The sequence below is a fragment of the Elephantulus edwardii genome, unplaced genomic scaffold (assembly GCF_000299155.1).
Source record: "Elephantulus edwardii isolate Elephantulus edwardi_28Jun2011 unplaced genomic scaffold, EleEdw1.0 scaffold00077, whole genome shotgun sequence".
In the NCBI taxonomy this organism is placed as follows: Eukaryota; Metazoa; Chordata; class Mammalia; order Macroscelidea; family Macroscelididae; genus Elephantulus; species Elephantulus edwardii.
In genome coordinates this window covers 1,924,524-1,947,544 of record NW_006399827.1, presented here as the reverse complement: position 1 = coordinate 1,947,544, position 23,021 = coordinate 1,924,524, and the positions used below count along the sequence as shown (strand labels likewise).

The following is a 23,021-nucleotide window of genomic DNA, read 5'->3' as shown; positions in this document are numbered from 1 at the left end:
ATGTCATGGACAATATTACCAGGCAGAACCAATTCTATGAGAGCCAAGTCATCAAACAAGAGAACGAGGCTGGCTATGACAGAAGACCACTGGAAATGGAGCCACAGCAGCGGGCCTATCGCCCAGAAATGAAGACAGAAATGAAACAGGAAGTACCCACCAGCTTCCTACCCTCTGAAGCATCTCAATCCAAGCCAGACAGACTACAATTCCAGGGTCGTAAGAGGCCTTATGAAGAAAACCAGGGACGGGGGTACTTTGAGCACCGAGAGGATAGGAGGGGCCGCTCTCCTCAGCCTCCAGCTGAAGAAGATGAAGAGGAATTTGATGACACCCTTGTTGCCATTGACACATATAACTGCGACCTTCACTTTAAGGAGTAGCGGCTATCCGCTCACAATTGAGGGATTTGCATACCTATGGTCAGGAGCCCGAGCCAGCTATGGGGTCAGAAGGGGTCGAGTGTGCTTTGAAATGAAGATCAATGAGGAAATTTCCATGAAGCACCTTCCATCTACAGAGCCTGACCCACATGTTGTCCGTATTGGCTGGTCCCTGGACTCCTGCAGCACTCAGCTAGGCGAAGAGCCTTTCTCCTATGGCTATGGCGGCACTGGGAAGAAATCCACCAATAGCCGGTTTGAAAACTATGGAGACAAGTTTGCAGAGAATGATGTGATTGGCTGCTTTGCGGACTTTGAATGTGGGAATGATGTGGAACTTTCCTTTACCAAGAACGGAAAGTGGATGGGCATTGCCTTCCGAATCCAGAAGGAAGCTTTGGGAGGCCAACCCCTCTACCCTCATGTCCTGGTGAAGAATTGCGCAGTGGAGTTTAACTTTGGCCAGAGAGCAGAACCCTACTGTTCCGTCCTCCCAGGCTTCATCTTCATCCAGCACCTTCCCCTTGGTGAGCGGATCCGGGGCACTGTTGGACCAAAGAGCAAGGCAGAATGTGAGACTCTGATGATGGTAGGCCTGCCTGCTGCTGGCAAGACCACATGGGCCATCAAACATGCTGTCTCCAACCCCTCCAAGAAGTACAACATCCTGGGTACCAATGCCATCATGGATAAGATGCGGGTGATGGGCCTGCACCGACAGCGAAACTATGCTGGCCGATGGGACGTATTGATCCAGCAAGCCACCCAGTGCCTCAACCGCCTCATCCAGATCGCAGCCCGCAAGATCAGACAAATGTTTATGGATCTGCCCAGAGACGAAAAATGAGACCATTTGAAGGCTTCCAGCGTAAAGCTATTGTCATTTGTCCCACCGACGAGGACCTGAAGGACCGAACAATAAAGCGAGCGGATGAGGAAGGAAAGGATGTCCCTGATCATGCTGTGTTAGAAATGAAAGCCAACTTCACGTTGCCAGACGTAGGGGACTTTCTGGATGAGGTCCTGTTCATTGAGCTGCAGCGTGAGGAAGCAGACAAGCTGGTGAGGCAGTACAACGAAGAAGGACGCAAGGCCGGGCCACCCCCTGAAAAGCGGTTTGACAACCGTGGTGGTGGTTTCCGGGGCAGAGGAGGTGGAGGTGGTTTCCAGCGCTACGACAACCGAGGGCCCCCTGGTGGCAACCGAGGAGCCTTTCAGAACCGAGGTGGTGGTGGCGGTGGAGGCAGCAACTACCGAGGAGGTTTCAATCGAAGTGGCGGAGGTGGCTACAACCAGAACCGCTGGGGTAACAACAACCGGGATAACAACAACTCCAACAACCGAGGCAGCTACAATAGGATCCCTCAGCAACAGCCACCACCACAGCAGCCCCCACCACCACCCAGCTACAGCCCTGCTCGGAACCCCCCCCTGTGCCGAGCACCTACAACAAGAACAGCACCATCCCTGGCTCCAGCGCCAATACCAGCACCCCTACCGTCAGCAGCTACAGCCCTCCACAGCCAACTTACAGCCAGCCACCCTACAACCAGGGAGGTTACACCCAGGCCTACACAGCCCCACCACCTCCACCTCCACCACCACCTGCCTACACCTACGGGAGCTACGGCGGGTACACCCCGGCCCCCTACACCCCGCCGCCACCTCCCACCGCACAGACCTACCCTCAGCCCAGCTATAACCAGTATCAGCAGTATGCCCAGCAGTGGAACCAGTACTATCAGAACCAGGCCCAGTGGCCGCCATATTACGGGAACTACGACTACAGTAGCTACGCTGGGAGCACACAGGGCGGCACGAGCACACAGTAGCCAGGGCACCCGGAGGTCCTGCCCGCTTCTCTACCAGCGCCACCTTGGCCCAGCTGATGCCCCCACTGGGTCGTGTGGTGCTGGAAGACAGGTCGTCCCAGGGCTGACTCCCTCCAGCCAGCTGCCTCCCAACTGAGGGCTCCACACAAGGGGCCTGGCATTTCTCTGGATTCAAACAGGCAACAATGAGCTTTTATCTTCTGTTTGTTCCCATGTCCTCCTCTTCCTCCTCCCTTTTTGACTAAAAAGCCTTCCCCTCCCTTGGTACAGTGAAGCTGGGTGACTGAGGACTCCTGCTGTTCACACTCACTCAGCCCCACCCTCGGCCCTTCATCTTCCCAGACCCTCATGCAATTTGTTATAAATTCTTCCAGGAGCTGTTTTACTGTCTACTTTTCAGGATTTAAAAAAAAAAAAAGAAAAAAAATTGAAAACTTAAAAAAAACCCAAAAACAAACAAACCATCAACCCATGAGCAAAATGCAGAGAGGAGGCAGTGACAGATCTTTTTTCTTTTGTAATTATGTTTTCCCTCTTCCTTTTTTTTTTTTTAGTTTGAGAATTTGTCAATTTTTACTGTGGGTCAACTATTGATAGGCTATTTCATCTCTTTGCTGACTTCAGGTGACTGAGGAAGAGCCACACCCTCAAAAAATACACAAAAAAAACCCCCAACAAACCAAAAAGCCACCTTTGACCTAACTTTTTATACAATGTCTCGGTTCCCCATAACTTTGCACACAGCTTCTGTGTTCAGTTGAATTGTAACTACTTTTTGTATTTGGAGAGAGTGTGACTATTGAACTTGAAACCTTTAAAAAAAAAAAGCTCTGAGAGGGGCAATCTCTGGTGGCCTAGTGACAGGAAGCTGCAGTGCAATCTCCAAGGTGTGCGGTTCAAATCCACCAGAGGCTCTGCTGGATAGGAGGGGCAATCTGATCTTGTAGCAGTCAGATCCTACTTGATGGTACACACACAAAAAAATAATAAAATTAAAAAGAAAAACAACACAACAACAGAAAAAAGAAAAGGCTCTGATAAGGTCTGCAGTAAAGAAATGGAATCGTGGCAAGAAGCTGCTCTGCAATCCCAGAGGAGAGCGGTTCAAATCCACCAGACGCTCTGCTGGAGAAGGAGGGACAATCTCCTCCTGTACCAGTCAGATCCAACTTGACGATATACACACACATTAAAAAAAGAAATTAAAAAAAAATGGAATCATATTTTACATGACTTCAAAGGCATTGGACCTGAAGTGCTTGCTACAGAAAATCAAGAATTGCAGCCTCGTATATGGATTGAAGCTTAACATCAAGAAAGCAAAGATTCTCACCACTGGGCCAAGTTAAAATCCTACAGAACCGAGGTTCCTTGAAATATATACTGAGAGTGACTTGTGTCCTAGGGAGCCATTGAAGGCTCCTGAGCAGAGGAGTCAGTACAGTCATATGTGTTTTACAGATTGAGGTTTTTCGTGCTTTGTGGGCACATCTTTCCCCGTGGCACTCACCTTACCAAGTGCTATGGAAATTGTTAGTTGTCTAAACTAAACCCATCTATTCTCTTTAAAGCCCCTTGCTGCCTCTATAGTCCTTAATGCATTCTGTTATGGAACAGAAATGAATTGATTGGCACGGTAACCACAGACACTGACGTGATGACTTATTAGCATTCTTCCTTAATTAGCTCCTTGGCGAAGCTAGTCCCTCTAAGCAGGAAGAGCAGATAGGATGCATAGCAGAAATGTGAGGGCGGGGAGGTATTTTAAGCTGTCAGAAAGCCTAGAAGTCTGCAGATAAGAGCGTCCACCTGTCCACCCACTGCCTGCCAGTGAAGATGCCATCACAGTCTGTGACACACTCACTGGGCCCATATCAGACCAAATTAACCTGCCATCAACCTTCTGAGTCAGACAGAGGGCCTCTCCCTCACCCTGGCCCCGCCTCCCAGCCGCTGAGATGACAGCTCATCTCGCGAGTGGGCCCCGCTGAGTTTAGGAGCCTTTTAACACAGAGCCACTGTGTTCTGCTTCTCTCACGCTTTCTGCTTTGGGGAGGCCGCTGGTTGGATTTTTCTTTGCAAAGTCAGCGCCACGCTAAACTAATTTTGTTCATCTGTGCTTTCCTCTAGATTCAGTACTCTCCTGGGGACCTTACCTGTACAGCATGGTGAGTAGGCGGGGCCTCACCTGCTCGGGTTTTCGGTCCCGCCCTCAGTAAGGAGGAGGCCAGTCAGGTTTGTCTGTGTGGTTAACGCTGCCATTAATATAATGGCTCCTGCTCTTTGGGGACCACAGGCCACGTCATACTGGGGCTGATAAGCCTCAGCCTCAGGGGCAGAGTCATCAACGCTTATCCTCTCTTTCTAAGCACAAGAAACAATATTTAAAAAAAAAACAAAACAAAACAATGTTTTTGTTCTTTCATGATGAAAATATACATAACATATGTCACCACAATGATTTCCACATGTACAACTCGATGACATTGAAGACATTCTTCAAAGGCTTTCTAACCACACTCTTGCTATCCTGTTCCAAATCATTCTACTTCAGTTGGCATAAAGTCAATTTCCTCTCAGCAAAATCTCCACCTCTTCCTTTTGGTCTTATCCGCAGTAACCATTAACAATCTTTAGTTTCTATATCTTTGTTTCTTTCATGTGAGACACTATTATTTATTTGCACATGACTTTGTTTTGCTGAGCATGAGGCTTCCAAGGTTCAACTGTGTTGTGGCTTATAAGAAATAACCTTTTTAAAAATCTTCTACCTTTTAGAAAAATGTTTTATTTTGGCCGAGAATATACACAGCAAAACCTGCACCCGTCCCAACGGTATCTCACTGTTACTGACACCGATTACTTGCTGAGTTGTGTAATCATTCCCCCCTCCTTTTCTGAATGCATCTTCCTCCATGAGCATAAACTCACTCTCCCTAAAGTTCCTGTGTCGTCGTCTGAGTTGCTGTTGTCAATTTGGCCCCTAATTGTAAGGCCATTCTCCTACATAACTGCAAGGCTATTATCTTCCCTGAGAAAAGGAATCATTTCTTTTTTTTCTTTTCCACAAAAATAATATTTATTATACTTTTTGCACATGACACTGCTAAAACATTTCTATTATAGAATCATTTCTTAATATAATCTAAGATCTAGTCCATTCTCAAACTTCCCCACTCTTCTCCAGAATATATTTTATAGCTCTTGTCTTTGAATCATCTTCTGGCTAAGATTAGTGGTCACACTAAACATGGTTTTAAGGTGGACAGCTCTAATGAAGTAAATATACTGGTGGTGGTTACATGTTCATGTGTTTTGTAAAGTGTAAAGCGTAGAATCAGTAGAATCTGCTGTGAACTGTAGGTGGTGATGTGCCTTCATAGGGAAGCTCCCCTTTCTCTGTCCTCTCTTTCCCTCACCTTCCTTGTTCTGGGTTTGCATTCTAGTCTCTTCTGGATGACCAGGGTCTGGCTAAGGTGTCCAGTATTGCCGAGCAAGTCCTGAATGCTATAAGCAGTGAGAAATACAAGGAAGCCACCCAGCTGTGGGGCAAAGCAGAATTGGTCATTGAACAGGTAAAGGGGGACATGGCTGGGATAACCCATTTGATTTCTTCCCAAGTGTACAGGACTTGGGGAGCCCGGGGCAGGGAGCGGGGGGTTTGTGGGGGTGGGCGGGAAGGATTCACGTGGTGAGTATTTACAGAAGTGGGATCTATCCTGAAATTTCCACCTATTCTAAAAATTATTGCAAGTCAGAACAATAAACTGTGTGGTTAATGCCAGACAAGTCAGAGCAGCAATACTGTAGCCTTCTTTGTTGTTGTTAGATGCTGATGACCGATAGAGACTCTATGTGACAGGGTAGAATGGCCTCATAGGCTGTAATTGTTAGGAGAGCTCTGGTGGTCTAGTGGATATGGACTTGTTTTGCCAATCCAATGTTAGGCAGTTTGAATCTACCAGCTTCTCTGAGAGAGAAATCGCCACTCATAACTCTTTATAGCCTCTGCAAACCTTCTGAAGGATCGTTGTGAATCAGGTCGAACTTGACAGCAATGTGAGTGGGAAAGGGAGAGAGGGAGGATCTTTAGGGAGCAGATTGGCAGTTTTTTCTATTCTGGAACTACCAGGCAGTTAGAAGGGCCAACATTTCTGTTTTCAGCTTAGTGCCTAACCACTGAACCACCAGGACATAGCCCTTTCACAGCATTAGAAAGCTGCACAGGCCTGTCCTGTCCCTTAGTTGAATGTATCGATTATATAAGAAAGAGTAAGATCTGCAGAGGGCAGTGTATAGTTTGGAGTCCTATATCCTTTATTTCAAGGCTCTCAAAGCAACATTCTGACTCCAGTACGGCGTGGCCAGCACTGTTCTCGTGTAAATGAACTCAGGCCCCTGGTTTTCTAGGACATGAACTTGGTTCGTGTGAACTGTTCTCCACCAGTGAGAGAGTGGACCTGCCCGGCTTGTTTCTGAGCTGTCAGTCAGAGCTGTGTTTCTTGTTCTCCGAACGAATTGACAAAGCTAAACTGTCCTTGGATAAGCTAGGTGGACACTCTTTCTGTTTAGAAACTTTAGTCATGGGCAAATGAGGAAAACAACAGCCAAACATGCTTTCATTTTTCAGAACACGGATGGGGTGAACTTCTACAACATCTTAACTAAAAACACCCCCATGTCTGCAAAGGAGTCGAGTCTAGAATTCACCCAGAGCCATCTAGGTGAGTGCATCTGGGAGTCTGGTAGACCCTCTGCCATCCTACTGGCAAAGGGATACCAAGTTTTTGAAATCACTTTATTAACATAGGGAACTTTGGGGGTCTAGTGTCTAGTGAAGGTTGTACTGCTAAATCCACTGGCAGCTCCATGGGAGAAAGATGAGCAGTCTCCTCCTGTGCAGTTTGCAGCCCCTGAAAATCAGCTGGAGGGTCAGCTAGGGTCCCAACTCAACGGCAAAGAGTTATTTACAGACCTTAAAACCTTCCACTTGAAGTGCACAAATCACTGCTTTTAGTACAGTCACTATAGTGCAAACATCACCACCACAGTTTAGATTCAGAGCCTTTCCACCACTTTGAAAGGATCCCATGAACTTCTTTGTAGTTGATTCCCTCTTCCAACCTCAACCCCAGGAACCACTGATCTATCTTTCACAGGTAAGAACATTTCATATAAATGAAGACATACACTAGGTAGTCTTTTCTTTTTTATGTTGACTTCTTTCTTATAGCACTGAGTGTGCTGTATTTGAAATTTGAACACCAAGTCTTCTACATTGAATTACAGTATCTATTCTAATGATTTATTTCAGTTGTCTTCCAGCTTACCCAACATCCTCCCTCCGTAAGCCAATAAGGGCTGCATGAACACTCCAGATTATATTCTTAGCTGATTTCCTTTGGTCATTCAAGGGAATCTGGATGACCACAAGAAGATAGAATGCAAGCATTATTATCTCTACTTTCAGCCTGTTTCTAACCTTCTTCCTCCATGTGGGGTACATCAATGCGACCCTTTATCATGTTTGTTTTTTTAAAACATTGGGATTTGAGTGAAAGTTTACAAAGCACATTAATTTTATACTCAACCATTTATGCACATTTTGCTTCATAACACTAATGACAGTACCCACAATATGACTGCACTCTTCCCATTTCCTCCCTGTGAGTCTCATTTTCATTAATCCTCCTGTCTTACCCCTTCCTAACTTCTGGAGTTTTCCCTGGGGTAAATGCTGCTCTTTTACCTTTTCTGGTTGGGTAGTTGAAGGATTGAATAGCTCCCTGATGTTAGTGTTGCTTGGCAGAAAGTCAAACCACAAGGGTGAATTTTGTCCAGGGTCAAAAGGTGGCATAAGGACCATGCTCTTGCGGTTTCTGCCAATCTCTACTGAACTCTACTGGTTTGGGGTTTTGTTCCACATTTCCCCCAACTCTACCCAGGATCTTCTGTCATGATCCCTTTCAGTGTGCTTACCAGTGGTAGCCCGGCACCAGCTGGTTCTTCTGGTCTCAAAGTCAAGGTGACCCTTTTCATTTTCCAGCTGAGACCAACCCTCTTTATTGTGCCCAGCCTCTCCAGCAGTTTGGGAAAGCTGTCTTCTTGGTTTTCTTTCCAGCCTTTTGACTCACTGAATGCCACTTTGGTTTTAGGGCATCTTTATCAGCACCACTTGAGATACCTGCACCAAGATGCCTTGAGTCAGCTCATGAATGGCCCCATCAGAAAGAAGCTCAAAATCATCCCTGAGGATTACTCCTGGGGAGGTATTTATATGACCTCATTACATGCCTTTTATATCATTTGGGGGATAAAAGGGGTCCAATTCAAAGACCTTAATGTATAAAATGGATTTTATTGGTGGCAATGGTATGCAGACTAAACAATTTTATTTATTGTCCGTATCTTCTAAATGGACAAGCAGATATCAGTATAGTGAACAGCATGTCAAAAATTTATTTGATAATCATAAGATCATAGAGTTTGATGGGTGGAGGGAGGCGGGGTGTAGGAAATGGGAAAGATCTGGTGTGAAAAACAATGTGTACAAGCTTTGTAAAAAAAATTTTTTTTAAAGAAAGGGTTGGTGGAAACTGAAATAAAATGTGATTGGTTGTGAACTAAGAATTATTGAAATTTGATGTGGGTATCTGGGAATAATTACAGTTTTCTCTCTTGCATTGTGTAAATTTGAAATTTTTTTGTAGTAAAAAAATGTCCATACTTAAGTTCAAGTTCATAGCAGGTATGATTTCCAGGCAAAGGACCTTTGCAGGGTTTCATACATGCCCATGTACTTGAATAGATTTTGAACACCTTTCTCTGTCTGGTCTTCCATGCATCCTGATGCTGGAGAACTTAATGCATCCAGTCTCAAGACCATGGGTACAGGGACCCTGCCTGCCCATATGACTGGACCATATAAGAGGACTGTATTTTTTTCAGGAGATCACTGATAGAGAAGACTCCCTTTAGCCCCAGATGTGCCTGTAAATGGTTAAGGAAAGACAAGCTGTCCATGGCCAACGTTCCTCAGTGTTCTGATTTGCATGCATGCAGACTTTGGAGTGAGCCAGGGCTGAGTTCATAGCCCAACTTGCCACTGACTAGCCGTTTCATCCTGAGCATATTTCTCAGTCGCTCTGAGCCTCATTTTCCTAAATCATCACAGAAATAAAGCCTTCAGACTCCTTCCCTTCCAAGGTGGTGAAGGAGCAGGGCACCATTGCTTGTCAAGTGCTTGCTTAGTGGAGTAGCTTGCAAATGCATCGAGACTGCTGTGAATATGGTGTTGATAACCACAGGGATCTCTCTTGCACGATCTGTTACCTGAGCTTGTTGTCCACCTGACTTTACTGAGTCCTAGCCCAGAGTGAGAAGCCAGCGGTGGGCTAATGGCAGGTTCCTTACCTTCTATGTAAGAGACTAGGTTCAGTTCCTGGCCCCTGCACCTCGTTTGCAGCTACTTCTCATCTTGTCAGTGCAGGCTTGTCCTCAGCACAGGCTCTTGTGTTGCTTTGATGTCAAGCAGGTTTTAGTGGAGCTTCTGGACTAAGACAGACTCAGAAGAGAGGCGCTGATGCTCTTCTTCTGAAAATAAGCCAGGATCAACACAGTCCTGTCCCCAGCTAATGGCAGGACTCGTGCAGATCTGGGAAGCATTATGTTGCTTTGTGAATGAGGTCTCCATGAGTCAGAACATCTCCCAGGCTGCTAACAACAGCCCTGAATGCATAGGTGTCGGATTTGGGTTTTCACTGAGGCAGCTGTACAAGCTGTACTTGTTCACGACTTAGACCTTGGCCCTAGTCTTTTTTTTTTATTATTATTTTGTGTGCGTGTACCGTCAAATCAGATCTGACTGGTACAGGAGGATATTGCGCCTCCTTCTCCGGCAGAGCATCTGGTGGATTCGAACCGTGTTCCTCTGGGATTGCAGTGCAGCATCTTGCCACTAGGCCACCAGAGCTCCCCATCTAGTCTTATTCCACAAATGAAGAATATAAATATTGGCTTAGAGCCCTTTCATTCCTTAAGAGGATCAGCCCAAAGAATGTCTCCTAAGCCCCTGCCTTCTCCATGGGCGCTAGTCTGCTCTAAACTTAAGTCCCTCCATAAAAGTGGAATCGGCAAGGGAGCTCTGGTGGCCTAGTGGCAAGAAGCTGCACTGAAATCCCAGAGGTATGCGGTTCAAATCCACCAGACGCTCTCCTGGAAAAGGAGGGGCAATCTCCTCCTGTACCAGTCAGATATGATTTGACAGTACATGTGCAAAAAATAATAAAGTAAAATAAAATTTAAAAAAAAAAGTGGAATTGGCTCTCCTCACCGGCTCCTGCATGAATAGACCCCGTGTGCAGTTTGTGCTTCCCACTGCTCCACCAGCCCTGGCCCCGATTTCTGGGTTGGGGAGGGAGGACCTGTCTGTGGAGCATCTGCACCTCCAGTCTTTGCTGGGAGTCACATAGTTGTTACTTTTAGGATCCAGAGGCAAGGATGCTCTGGGCCAGAAGGAGCCTCTGATTCCAGCAGATCCTGAGCTTCTACTTCTCCCCCCTTCTTCCCGTGCAGCCCAGGCTACAAACGTCTTTCTGTACATGGAGGAAGACTTCATGAAGCCCGTCATCAACATCGTGGATGAGCTGCTGGAAGTCGGCGTCAATGTTACCGTGTATAACGGACAGCTTGACCTCATTGTGGACACCATGGGTAGGAGCTGACCCTGAGAGGTATGGGGGGGTGCAGTTTCCTGGATGGGAGCTGGCCTTGGGTGTGTCATTCTTGACGGGCAGCATTTAAATGCCAGGCGCAAGGCCATTTCCTTTTGTGTCAATCTACCCTGACCTTAATTTTTTTTTTAAATGAGAAAACTGTGACTGTGACCCTTCCAACAAGAATAAATCCCTTCAGGTTTGAGTCCTTAGAGTTTAAAGCAAACAAAACTACCATTTCTACCACAAAATAGCTTTTAAAAAAGAAAACATTGTCCCAGCCATTGGACAAATGCACTGTTAAATTAAGGGATGCCTGGTTTTTATGCGACCTCACAGTTAGATGTTAAGCATTGCAAAGTGAGTTAAAGCTAAACCCTAAATGATTTGGGGCAGCTCTAATGGCCTAGTAGTACGGAGTTGCATTGCCAACCCTAAGGCACACAGTTTGAATCTACCAACTGCTCCCAGGTAGAAAGATGAACAATCTACTGCTATGCTGTTTACAGCCTCTGAAAACCCACTGGAGAGTCAGCTTTCAGCTATGAATTGGTTTCCACTTGACATTCAGTCAGACGACAATATAGAACCTGATCATTTTTTTTCCTGCTTCACCCTCCTGTTATGACCCGCCGTTCTCCTTGTCCCTCTCGCTAGGTCAGGAGTCTTGGATACAGAAACTCAAGTGGCCACAACTGTCCAAGTTCAGTCAGCTAAAGTGGAAAGCCCTGTACAGTGACCCCAAATCATCAGAAACGTCGGCTTTCGTCAAGTCTTATGAGAACCTGACTTTCTACTGGATTCTAAAAGCTGGGCACATGGTAAGAGAGCGAGGCAGCCTTTGTACCAGACCTGAAACAGTACCGACAGTGAAGCCTCAGGTTCCCAGTCTGGAGAGGCAAGCAGGCAAATGCACTTGATGACGTGAAGGAAAAATGTTAAGATGGGAGTGAGTGCAGAAGAAAAGTGCTGTGCTAGTTTTCAGTGAGTGACATGAAAAAGTTCCTCAAACTCAGTGACGTAAAACAACATAATTTATTCTGTCACAGTGCTGGAAGATAAAGCTAGTTGAAAGATAAAAACTAGTTGAAGATAAAAATGTTAGTTCCTCTAAACGTCATAAGGGAGAGTTTGTTCCACACTTTTCTCGGAGCTTCTGGTAGCTTCCAGCAAGCTTCGGCATTCCTTGGCTTGCATCCCTCCAACATCATCACATCATGTGCCTCCTCTGTCTCTTTATCTGTTTCCTCTCTTCTTGTAAAGACACCAGTCATTGGCTTAGGACCCATTCTGTGCCAGAATGACCTCATGCTAGCTACTTACATCTCCAAGACCTTACTTCCAAATAAGGTCATAGTCACAGGGACCAGGACTTCAGCATATCTTTTTGAGGGACACAAATCAACCCACAGCAGGTAGCCGGTCCAGCTTGGGGATATAGAGAACTGGTTCCTCAAGGATAGTTAGAACGAGAAGCAAAAAAAGGAACTGGACACAGGAGAGAGGTGTCTTTGTGGAAATGCAGCCCTGGAGAGGGGTGGAGGGCAGTGGCCAGAGAGGAGGCTGGAATGGAGAACTTTGTATAACAAGCTAAATATTCAAACTTTATCCTATGGGAAATTGAGCATTATTGAGGAGTTTTAAGTGAAGGAGTAAAATGACCAGATTTTTTACCTAAGATGCTCCACTCTGGTAGCAGACAAGTGGTGCAAGAATGCTTCATAGAGTCAGCTGAAGACTGTCAGGTAATCAGAAGAGAGATGAGAGGATGGGTGTAATAAAGTGTAGGAATGGAGAGTTGGTCCTGGCTCTCCAAGCAGATCAGGCGTGCTAAGAAATAACAACAAGGGCGCTCTGGTGGCCTAGTGGCAAGAAGCTGCACTGCAATCACAGAGGTATGCGGTTTGAATCCACCAGATGCTGTGCTGGAGAAGGAGGGGCACTCTCCTCTTATACCAGTCAGATCTGATTTGACAGCACACACAAAATATAATAAAGTAAAAAAAAAAACCCACCACAATAAAAACAACAAAAAAAGAAGGCAGAGTTGGCAGGCCGTGGTGATGTGGGGTGGTCAAGAAATGAAGAGCAGCTTTCCTGCTTCCACTCCACCGTCACTGTCTGGGACAGGGTGGCAGTTACTGCGCCAGGTGAGCTTGAATTACCTGTAGGACAGCCAAATGGACGTCAATAGGCACCTGAGAGTGTATATTCCGCATACTATATATGTGTATATATGTGTATATACATATACATATACTATATATGTGTATAAACAATATATAGATCTGGAATCAGATACCTGTTGTCTTTAGAGGTCATATATGGACAAGGGTCCTAGGAACCTGAGAGAGAAGGGCTTTCAAACAAGGCAGAGAAAGAGCAGCCCGAAGCGCAGGAAGGAGACCTTGCAGGAGGTAGGAGGGGTTGGGAGAGAGAAAGGTCCATGGTGTCAAATGCTCCTGAGAATTCAGATGAAGGACTAACTCTAAACGGGGTCATTTAAATGAGGTAGATTTGAACTAAATTTACTCTGATGTCACTAGAAACTATGGCACATATTTTTAGTAGAATATCGGGTTCAGAAGCCAGAATGGAAAAGCTGGAGAAAATAAATGAGCATTGAGGGAGAGAAGACGACTGTTTCCTTTAAGAACCTGGAAGGAGAGCATCCGGCCTTTTACGAAACTTGATCTGTTGAAAAAGAGTGAGCAAAGTGGCTGGACACAGAGAGGAGAGGGCGTTGGTTTTTGGTTTTGGTTTTTTTTTCCCTTTTCTATTTTTATGGCTTTAAGTATCTGATATTAACTGGGTAAAAAGTAGCAGTAGGAAGTCTTAACAAAAACATTTTTTTCTTCTCTTTTGTCTAGAGAGATCCCTGGCAGGGCAGGTGGGAGGAGAAGGGAGCTTGAGGCAGCCACACACACACGTGCCAAGAGTTTGGGCCCATTTCTTCTTGGTCTGTCACATACAGAACAAGAGAGCAGTTGAGGACATCCTTAAAATGACAGTTGGCGACTGTATTAAATTGTCTCAGATTACTTCCTCTTCAGCTGGTTAAATGTCTTGGTGAATCTGCCTCACCCTTCGTGGGACCCTGGCTTGGCAGGAGAGTTGAGGATAGGAGAGAATTCTGGAACCATGTGGTTTCAGACTGGAACATCATCTCTGCCTGCCCTTTATAAAGGAGAAACTGAAGTCTCTACCTCACTCTTTTTGATGAGGAGAGTGCTAAAAGGATTTTGTAAAAATTTTTGTAGAAAGGAATTGTAAAGATCTGAGGGAAACCAAAAATAGACGAGTAACAATATAAAAACTGGGCCGTCGCTGAAACCCAAGGTCTTGGCTGCTTGGTTGGTTTGTATCTGTTTACTGCTTCCCTCTTGGACTTTCCACTCCATATCCCATCTGGAATTCTTCCTACACAGACAACCCTTTAGCATGTTTAGGATCTTCTTCCTCCTTCCTTATACAGGCTGGTGGCTGGTGTCAGGGCTGTAATCCTAGCCCCAATAGACAAAACAGCCCATCAGCCCCCAGAGAAGCAGAAGGGTCTTTCCTAAATGCTACCTTTTCCACGCTCCTTCCACCCCACGTAGTCAGAGCGCAGAAGAGCATGTCATCGAGGTGAGAGATCATTTCACAGAGGAGGCCACTCTTTAAAGAATGCACGTCACAGCTGTTCACTCTGACCCCACCCCGGGAAGACTCCTGGGAGCCTAATACAATGCTGCTCATTTGTAGGTCCCCTCTGACCAAGGGGTCATGGCTCTGAAGATGCTGCGCATGGTAACGGGGCAAGAGTAGGCGGGGCCGACCTGGAGGTGAGCAGACGTGGCCTGGGGACCCAGAGGCTGAACCAAGGACCCGGGGAGCTGTAGGAAGCCCTGTTCTTCCCAGAGAATCTGCCTTTCTGGCCTGTGACTGTGAAGGTTCCTACTGTCCACCATGGAGTTCAAAGGAGTGTGGACTCTGTGGCAACGTGGAAAGCATTTCTATTGCTTAGAAACATATAACATTTTTTAAAAATGGATTTGTTTTAATCAAAATGAAGGACAGTAATTAACTTTTTCCTCATTAAAAAAGCAAATCATGCAATTTGGCGAATGGTATTTCTACGTTTGTATTGGTATATGCTATACATATAGGGAGCTCTGGTGCTTTGTGGGTAAGAAGTTGTGCTGCCAACCCAAAGGCAGGTGGTTTGAATCCACCAACTGAAAGATGGGCACTCTCCTCCTGTGCCATTTACAGCCTCTGAAAATTCACTGGAGGGTCAGCTTTGAGCCACTTCTAGCTGGACAGTATTGAGTTGAGTTGAGTTGATGAATATATCCACGTGTGTAGTTGAGCCAACAGGTGACAAAATTAGGGCAACTTTCTAATCAGAACAAGCACTCAGAAGGAATGAGTCGCTGGTCTATGGGTATCAGAACCGTAGTCTCTGGGGACATCAAAGACCAATTGGCATATCATAGTCCACAAACACAATTTTCTAGGTCCCACTTTGGTGAGTCATCAGAGATGCAGCTCTTGGTCTCTCCCTTCTTGAAACAAAGAAGAGGGAAACAAAGCAACAATGCATAGAAACAGTGAGTCCAGAGGACCAATGGACCGTGTAACCCTGATCCTTCTCAACCCGGACACCAGACAGATGTCATGAATAGATGGTGGCCAGCTATCACTGTTGACTGCTCACAAAGGCTTCATAGTAGAAGGCCCTGGACAGAGTGGGCTAAAAAGGTGGAACAAAAACATAAGAATGGCCAGGCTTACTGGTCTGATAGGACTTACCTCTGTGACTCAGCTTTTAACCAAACAATAGACTGGCCTAGAAGGTGAACAAGAGCATTAGGGAGCTGTTCACTCGTTAGAATCAACCATATAAGATCAAAAGGGCAGCTCTTACCCACATATGAGGCTCAGAAGGCAAGAAGGGGCAGGGTGAAGGCTTGATGGAAATGAGGATCACAGGGAGGGACTGGGAAGAGTGCAGTTGCTTTGTGGATATTTTAATTGATGTCATGAATAAAAATCTGTATGAATGGCTGAATACAAAACCAATCAGTGCTGTTAAGCTTCATTCAAATCACAATTTGGGGGTTAAACCCCCACAAGTAAATCATATGAATTTGGAAGGAAAGAACCAGGTGAACACTTAATCCTCTTCTCAAGGTAGAAAGTGCCCCCTTTTTACTTACATCCTTATCGATGGTTTTTTTCTATATTGCACACATACTTTTTATGAAAGCATAGTCATTAAATGTCATTTTACCATATATAACTTGTTCCTATATCAATATGTCCTAGATACTTTTCCATATTAATAAATAGTCTTCTGTAACTTTTTGGTAACATTTTTAATGTATAATACCTTAATTTAGTTAGCATATCCCTAATTGTTTCTCCTACGTAGTTTCTAGTTTGTCAATAATATGAATAGTAGTACTCTAGTGAGTCACCCTGATAGTTATGTTTATTTACTTCTTTATTATCACCTTACAATACATTCCTGAAAGTATAATTGTGTAGTTGAAAAAGTATTAGTTTGCTTTAAATTTTTTAACAATTCACATTATAAATATATTCATTAGTAAGAAACTGATCTCATAGTCTGTAACAAGTCACACTGCTAACCCAAAGGTCAACTGTTCAAACCGAACAAGCCACTCCTTGGGAGAAAGATGGGGAGTTTCCTCTCATAAAGATTTACAACCTCAGAAGCCAAATAGAATGTCTCTGTGTATCAGATTCAATTTGACAGCAGTGGGAATAAAAAAAGGAAAGAGTATTCATTAAGTAATCTTGCTCATTGTGTAATTGTTTATAGTCAAGTCAGAACCCACCTGTAGCTGACCCTCCAGTAGGTTTTCAGATGCTAAAAAATTCCATGTTTCTCCCACAGAGCATCTGCTGGATTCGAACTGTCTACCTTTGGGTTGGCAGTGCAATTCCTTACCACTAAGCCACCAGAGCTCCTCCATTGTATAATAGAAGAATTATAACTAAAAGCGAGCCTGTTGTTGGGGTGATTCTTACTCAACATCCCACGTGTTACAGAATAGAACTGTTCCCTAGGGATTTTATGGTTGGACTCTTTATAGGAACAGATCTGCAGCACTTTCTTCCACAGAACTGCTACGTAAATTTGTATCACCAACCAATGTTATGTGTGGAACTCGTATCGACCCAATATGAAAGAATGGAAGTGCCCCAGGAGGTTTTCTGGGTCTTCATGGGTGAAGGAAGTGGTGGGTTCAGATTGACAGCATTTTGGTTAGCAGCTAGCTGAGTGCTTGACTATTATTGTACCACCAGGTTCCTTTTGCAGACTCAGTAAGTTCACTCATTAACCACATGTTGGCATCGTCATTAAGTGCTCAACTGCTAACTGAAATGGTGGTAGTTCTAAACCACCAGCCACTCCAGAGGAGAAAAGACCTGGCAAGCTGTCCACAAAAAGATTTCAGCCCCAAAAACCCGATGGGGCAGTTCTTCTCTGTCAGTTTAAAGACTAAGGTGCGCCTGACCCAGGCCTTGGTATCTTCAGTTGCTTCTTATCCATCTAAAAGTTGGACTGCGAATACAAAGACTAGAGAATAATTGATGAAACCTTTGAATTATGGCCAAGAGTGTTGCATATACCATAGATTGCCAAAAGAATGAACAAATCTGTCTTGGCGGAAGTGTAACCAGCATTCTCCTTAGAAGCGAGGATGTGAAGGGAGCTCTGGTGGCCTAGTGGCAAGAAGCTGCATTGCAGTCCCAGAGGCCCTTGGTTCGAATCCACCCGATCCTCTGCTGGAGAAGGAAGGACAATCTCCTGTACTAGTCAGATCCGATTTGACAGTACACATACAAAATAATAAACAATTTAAAATCTTTTTAAAAAAAGAAGCAAGGATGGTGACGATTCATCTGACATACTTGGGTATATTTTCAGGAGGAAACAATATTTTGGGAGAGACATCATGCTGGAAAAGGTAGAGAGTGGGGAAAGAGGAAGACCCTCAGTGAGAGGGGTGGACTCGGTGCCTACCACCAGGTCCAGAACATGACAGACAGTGAGGATGGTGTAGGATGGTGGTTCAGAGGGGTGCAGTGAACCACAGTGGACCTGAGGGCACCAAGCAACAACAGCATGAGTCAGAACTGACTTAACAGCAAAAGGTAGTAGAATGCAAGCCATTTGCATCACTCTGTGACCTAATGTAAGGATAGAGGAATCATTTGCTGCTTGGTAATGTAGCTTCTGTTCAGGAACGAGAGGGGTTTCCGTTCCTCCTCTTGGGCTCCAGCTTGTGTCTGGATTCAGGTTTGTTCATGTTCTCCTCCCCTCCCCTACTCCCATTTTATATCCGCATTCCCTTTCCACCTGCCTGCCCTGTGGACTCAAGCAACAGCGTTAGATATAAAGACGACTTCCTGAATGAGACTGCTTAACCAGCTCCCACAGATTACGAAGATCAAATCCCTACAACAGATTCACAGAGAGAGAAAAATATGCATGTACGGGGCATCCCTGTGGTTGATGAATACAGTATTTGGTGAAGGAGTGGAACAAAATCTTAAGAATGAGTTTCCTAGGGAGCTCTGATGGCCTAATGGCAAGAAGCTGTGTCGCAGTCCTGAAGGCACATGGTTCAAAACCACCAGGTGCTCCGTTGGAGAAGGAGGGGTGATCTCCTGTGCCAGTCAGATCTAACTCGACAGTACATAACAAGGGAAAAAAAAAGAAAGCATTTTCTGAGTTGATTCTGGATTTTCTGTACTTGCTCTTGTTGTTGTTGTGTACCATCAAGTCAGAGCTGACCTATAGCTAACCCTCAGGTGGGTTTTCAGAGGCTTTTATTCGCAGGACAAGAGATTGACCATCCTCCCCCTGTGGAGCAGCTGGTGGATTCGAACCGTGTGCCTTTGGGGTTGCAGCGCAGCTTCTTGCCAGTAGGCCATCAGAGCTCTGGATAAATTAGATGGGGAAGATTAACAATCTTTGAGAAGTTGAACTATATGAAGAAGAATAGGGGATCAGGATTGAAAAACGACCCATCAACAACTTTGCTTTTCAAGTAAAGAGTTCTTAAAACCTTCAATATGGATTGCGTCTCAACCGCAAGAAAAGAAAAATTCACACCACCGGACCAACAGATGGAGGAAAGATCGGAGTTACCAATGATTTCATTTTACTGGAATCCCCAGCATCAGTCAAGAAATAAAAAATGTGTTAAATTGGGAAAATCTGCTGCTATGGACCTCTCCAAAGTGCTAAAGAACAAGTATGTCAGTTTAAAGCATAAGGTGCACCTGACCCAAGCCATGGTCTTTTCAATCAAAAAGTTGCATAATGGATAAGAGTGACAGAAGGAGAATTAATGTCTTTGAATTGTGGTGATGGAGAAGAGTACTCAATATCCTATGGACTATAAAAGGGCAATCCTAGAGGAAGTATACCATGGACTGCTAAGAGAACAAACAGGTTTGTCCTGGAGAAAGTTAAATCAGGCTGCTCTTTTAAGGCAAGGATTCTGATGCTTCATCTGACATACTTTGGGCATGTAGTAAGGAGGGACCAGCCCTTGGAGAGGGACATCATGCTTGGGAGAGTGGAGGGACAGCGCAGTAGAGAAAGACTCTCTATGAATAGATGGATTCAGTGACTGGGGTAATGGGAGTAGGTGTGTCAGAGACAGATTGACACAGGATGGAGCAGGGTTTAGGGCTGTTGTACATAGGGTCACTATGAGTCACAGGCAACTTGATGGCACATAACAACAACAGAGGAAATAGAACCAGCGTACTCATTAGAGGTAAAGATACTGTAAGTTGCAATTGACCCAACAAGTTAGTTGTTTTTATAATGGGGCAAGAAAATGATGGGTTCGTGGTGCAACCACTCTGTAAGGCAGTATGGTGCTTTCTCAAAAAGTTGGAAATAAAAATATCATTTAGCCCAGCTATTTCACTACTGGGAATATACCCTAAAGAAACCAGAACTGTCACTCCAGCAGATGTATGCACACCCATGTTTACTGCTGTGTTGTTCATAATAGCAAAGAGATGGAAACAACCCAAGTGCCCATCAACAAATGAATGGATAGAGAAGCTGGGTATATTCACACAGTGGAATACTATGCTGCATCAAAAAACAAGGAACTCATGAAATATTATTCAAAATGGGAGACCCTGGAGGACATTATGTTGAGTGAACTATCTCAGTCACAAAAGGACAAATACTGCATAATGTGACTGTTATAAAACAGGACTGACATGGGGGTTAGGGGGAAACTAAATAATGTACACTGCATTGAAACAGATGAAGACAAGTTAAAAGGAATAAATGATTAGGTATTATTTGCATGACAAGAGTCCAGAATAAGAGCTATATAGTAAAGTGGATTGGGGGTGGTGGTGCAGACTTGTATAACAATGAAAGATTTTTTTTCTAACGAGAAAAGCGATCTGGGTGGGAGGGGTGGGCAGGGAGGAAGATGTGCAACAATGAATGAATGGAAATCCATATTCTCTATAAACCTTCATTAAAATCTCAATTAAAAAAAAGAAAATGATGAGTTCAGGACTTACAGTTTTTAATTATCAGCTCATTTTATGCAGAAAGGATTTGTATTCTGTGACTGCTAAAAAAAAAAATCCAACCCATATTTACCTCTTCTAGTTACAAGGTTTGCAACAATGCCCTGCCTGTTCCTTTTGATGGCTGAATGTGAGTAAACACAGCAAACCTGGTTGCTTATTCCATGCATGTTGCTAAAGAGAACAATGATTGCTCCTGGGCCAGCCCTGAGTGTGGGATCCTTGAAATATTCTGTCGTAGTGATGAATGCTCACCTTGTATTCACCAGGAGCAGTGAATCATGACAATTGTACTGGCCCATTGGGTTGCTGTGCACAGACTTTAATATTGGTTATGGGTGTTTGATTTCATTATTAGGAATCTGAGGTTCTGTTACCATGGCAGTTCTGTATCCATTTATATCTACATGACCAGCCTCCTATAGAGAGCACAGTCCTGTCTGCTCTTGGACAAGAAAGAGCATGAGAAGCCTGTGCTGGGCCTCTCTGGCCCCCATCAATGCTTCTCTCTTCCTGCTGCCTTTGCTTTGTATCCTTTGCTGGGACAGACCTCCACTAGGGCCATATGATGCCCTAGAGTCTTGTGAATCCTTCTGGTGAATTGCTGCACAAAAGGATGGCTTACAACACAATTGAACTCTCAACCATATTGTGGTTAAAGCTAGTTGGGAAGCACCACAGTTCTGATCGTTGGAAGATTCAACCTAAAATGTGGACCTCAAACTATTCACCAATTAAAGCGGCCCTTCCTTCACTGCCTGAGAAAGTTACTGTCCTCTTGCCCAAACCCCTAGAATCATCCCACCGTCCCTATGCATCTCCTACATCACATACTTTCTGCTGACACAGCTTCATGGACAATTCCCTGTGATCAGTTGATGGAGGAAGAGAAACTGTGGCCTTTTCTGCATACGAGGCCCACATCGCTGAAAGAGGGCAGTTAGAGCACTCTGCCCCAGCTTAGTTACCTATTGGTGGTGTTAGGTGCCATCGAGTCTGCTACGATGACTCCTAGGGACCCTGTGAACAACAGATCTGAAGCTCGTCCCGTCCCGCGCTGTCCTCTCTATCCCTGTCACAGTCCAGTCCACTGGGTCAAGCCATCTTGTTGAAGGTTTTCCTCTTTCTCTGACCGTCCACCTTTTGCAACATGATGCCTCGGCTACCTAGTGCTGCTGTAACAGAAATACCCAAATAGGTGGCTTTAACATAGATATAGGGAGCTATGGTGGCTTAGTAGATGCCCTAGGGGTCTAGAGTGGTAAGAAATTGCACTACCAACCTAAAAGTGGTTGCTACTGTTGTTAAGTGCCGTCGAGTTGTAGACAACTCATAGTGACCCTATGAATGAAAGGCCTGAGCACTATTCATAGAGTTTTCAGAGGCAAGCCATTTCGGAAGTGGATGCCACGCCTGCTTCCAAGCTTGTTTTAATCGGGGAGCTCCACCCAACACTGTCCACCATGGGTCATGGGTAACCATTATCACATTTGGCACATCAGTGTCACAGTGTTCAGCATCACAGCAACCACAAATTACCTCTGTACAGCAGTGCACAGACCAGTGCTATACCACTTAGAAGAATGTTTGACAAAAAAACAATTAAAACCAGGCCTGAGGGCTGCAGATTAAAATCACACAGCTTGGGCTTGGTAGCATCACTTTCTGTCCACTAGGCCAATGTAGCTCTATGCTGTTGTTATTGTTGTTAAGTGCCGTAGAGTCGTAGATGACTCATAGCAACCCTATGAATGAAAGACCTGAGCACTGTTCCTAAACAGTACCTAAAGGTACACGGTTCAACTCCACCAGCTGCTCCATGGGAGAACAATGGGCATTCTCCTCTCGTGGGACTGACTGCCTCTGGAAACCTGTTGGAAGGGCCGCCGTGAGTCAGTTCTGAAAGTACTCAACAACAGCGATTCCTTTTCCTCATTACTCAAGAGGCTGAATGAAGATAAATCCCAATTCAGGGCGCAGATCTAAGAGACTTTCTCTCTCTGTTGGCTTTGGAGGAAAGTCCTTGTGAAGGTCGAGAGAGCAGCATCTGTGGGCACAGACGTTTGGGCACACAGCATTCCTTGGAACGTTCCATGTGTCTTGGCATCCATCCTCCCCTGGGTGAAGTCCCCAGTGCAGAAGCTCTAGGTCCAAAGGATTTACTCTGCTTCCAGCTCTTCTTTTTTGGTGATAATAATTCCCCACGTTCTATCTGCTTCTGTCTCCTTGTATCTCCTCTGAGTTAAGAAGTGGTGCAAGCTGCTCCCTAAGAAAATTACCTTATTCCTCACCTCAGGGAAACTCTACATTAGAACAGGATGGTAACTTGATTAGGAGGAATGTTTCCTGTCTAATCCTCTTTAAAAAGATCTGGGCTATGAGTCAAGTAAGCTTGTTGTTATGTGCTGTTGGACCAACTCAGAGCTGACCCTCCAGTGGATTTCTAGAGACTGAATGGCACAGGAATAGATTGCTCATCTTTCTGCCTCGGAGTAAAGTGT

The 23,021-nt window shown here is 45.0% G+C and overlaps 1 protein-coding gene and 1 pseudogene across 1 annotated transcript in view; both read left to right on the top strand.

Moving 5' to 3' along the window:
• The window catches only part of SCPEP1 (serine carboxypeptidase 1), a 35,577-nt gene extending 20,841 nt beyond the window's left edge, over window positions 1–14,736 (top strand). The window contains exons 6-12 of the mRNA XM_006889259.1: window positions 4,346–4,383; window positions 5,662–5,790; window positions 6,846–6,939; window positions 8,371–8,484; window positions 10,790–10,927; window positions 11,587–11,750; window positions 14,674–14,736. Coding sequence (XP_006889321.1) covers window positions 4,346–4,383; window positions 5,662–5,790; window positions 6,846–6,939; window positions 8,371–8,484; window positions 10,790–10,927; window positions 11,587–11,750; window positions 14,674–14,736 — 740 coding nt within the window. The remainder of the gene's footprint in view (window positions 1–4,345; window positions 4,384–5,661; window positions 5,791–6,845; window positions 6,940–8,370; window positions 8,485–10,789; window positions 10,928–11,586; window positions 11,751–14,673) is intronic.
• On the top strand, window positions 6–2,215 carry LOC102844494 (annotated as a pseudogene).
• Window positions 14,737–23,021: the final 8,285 nt, after the last annotated feature.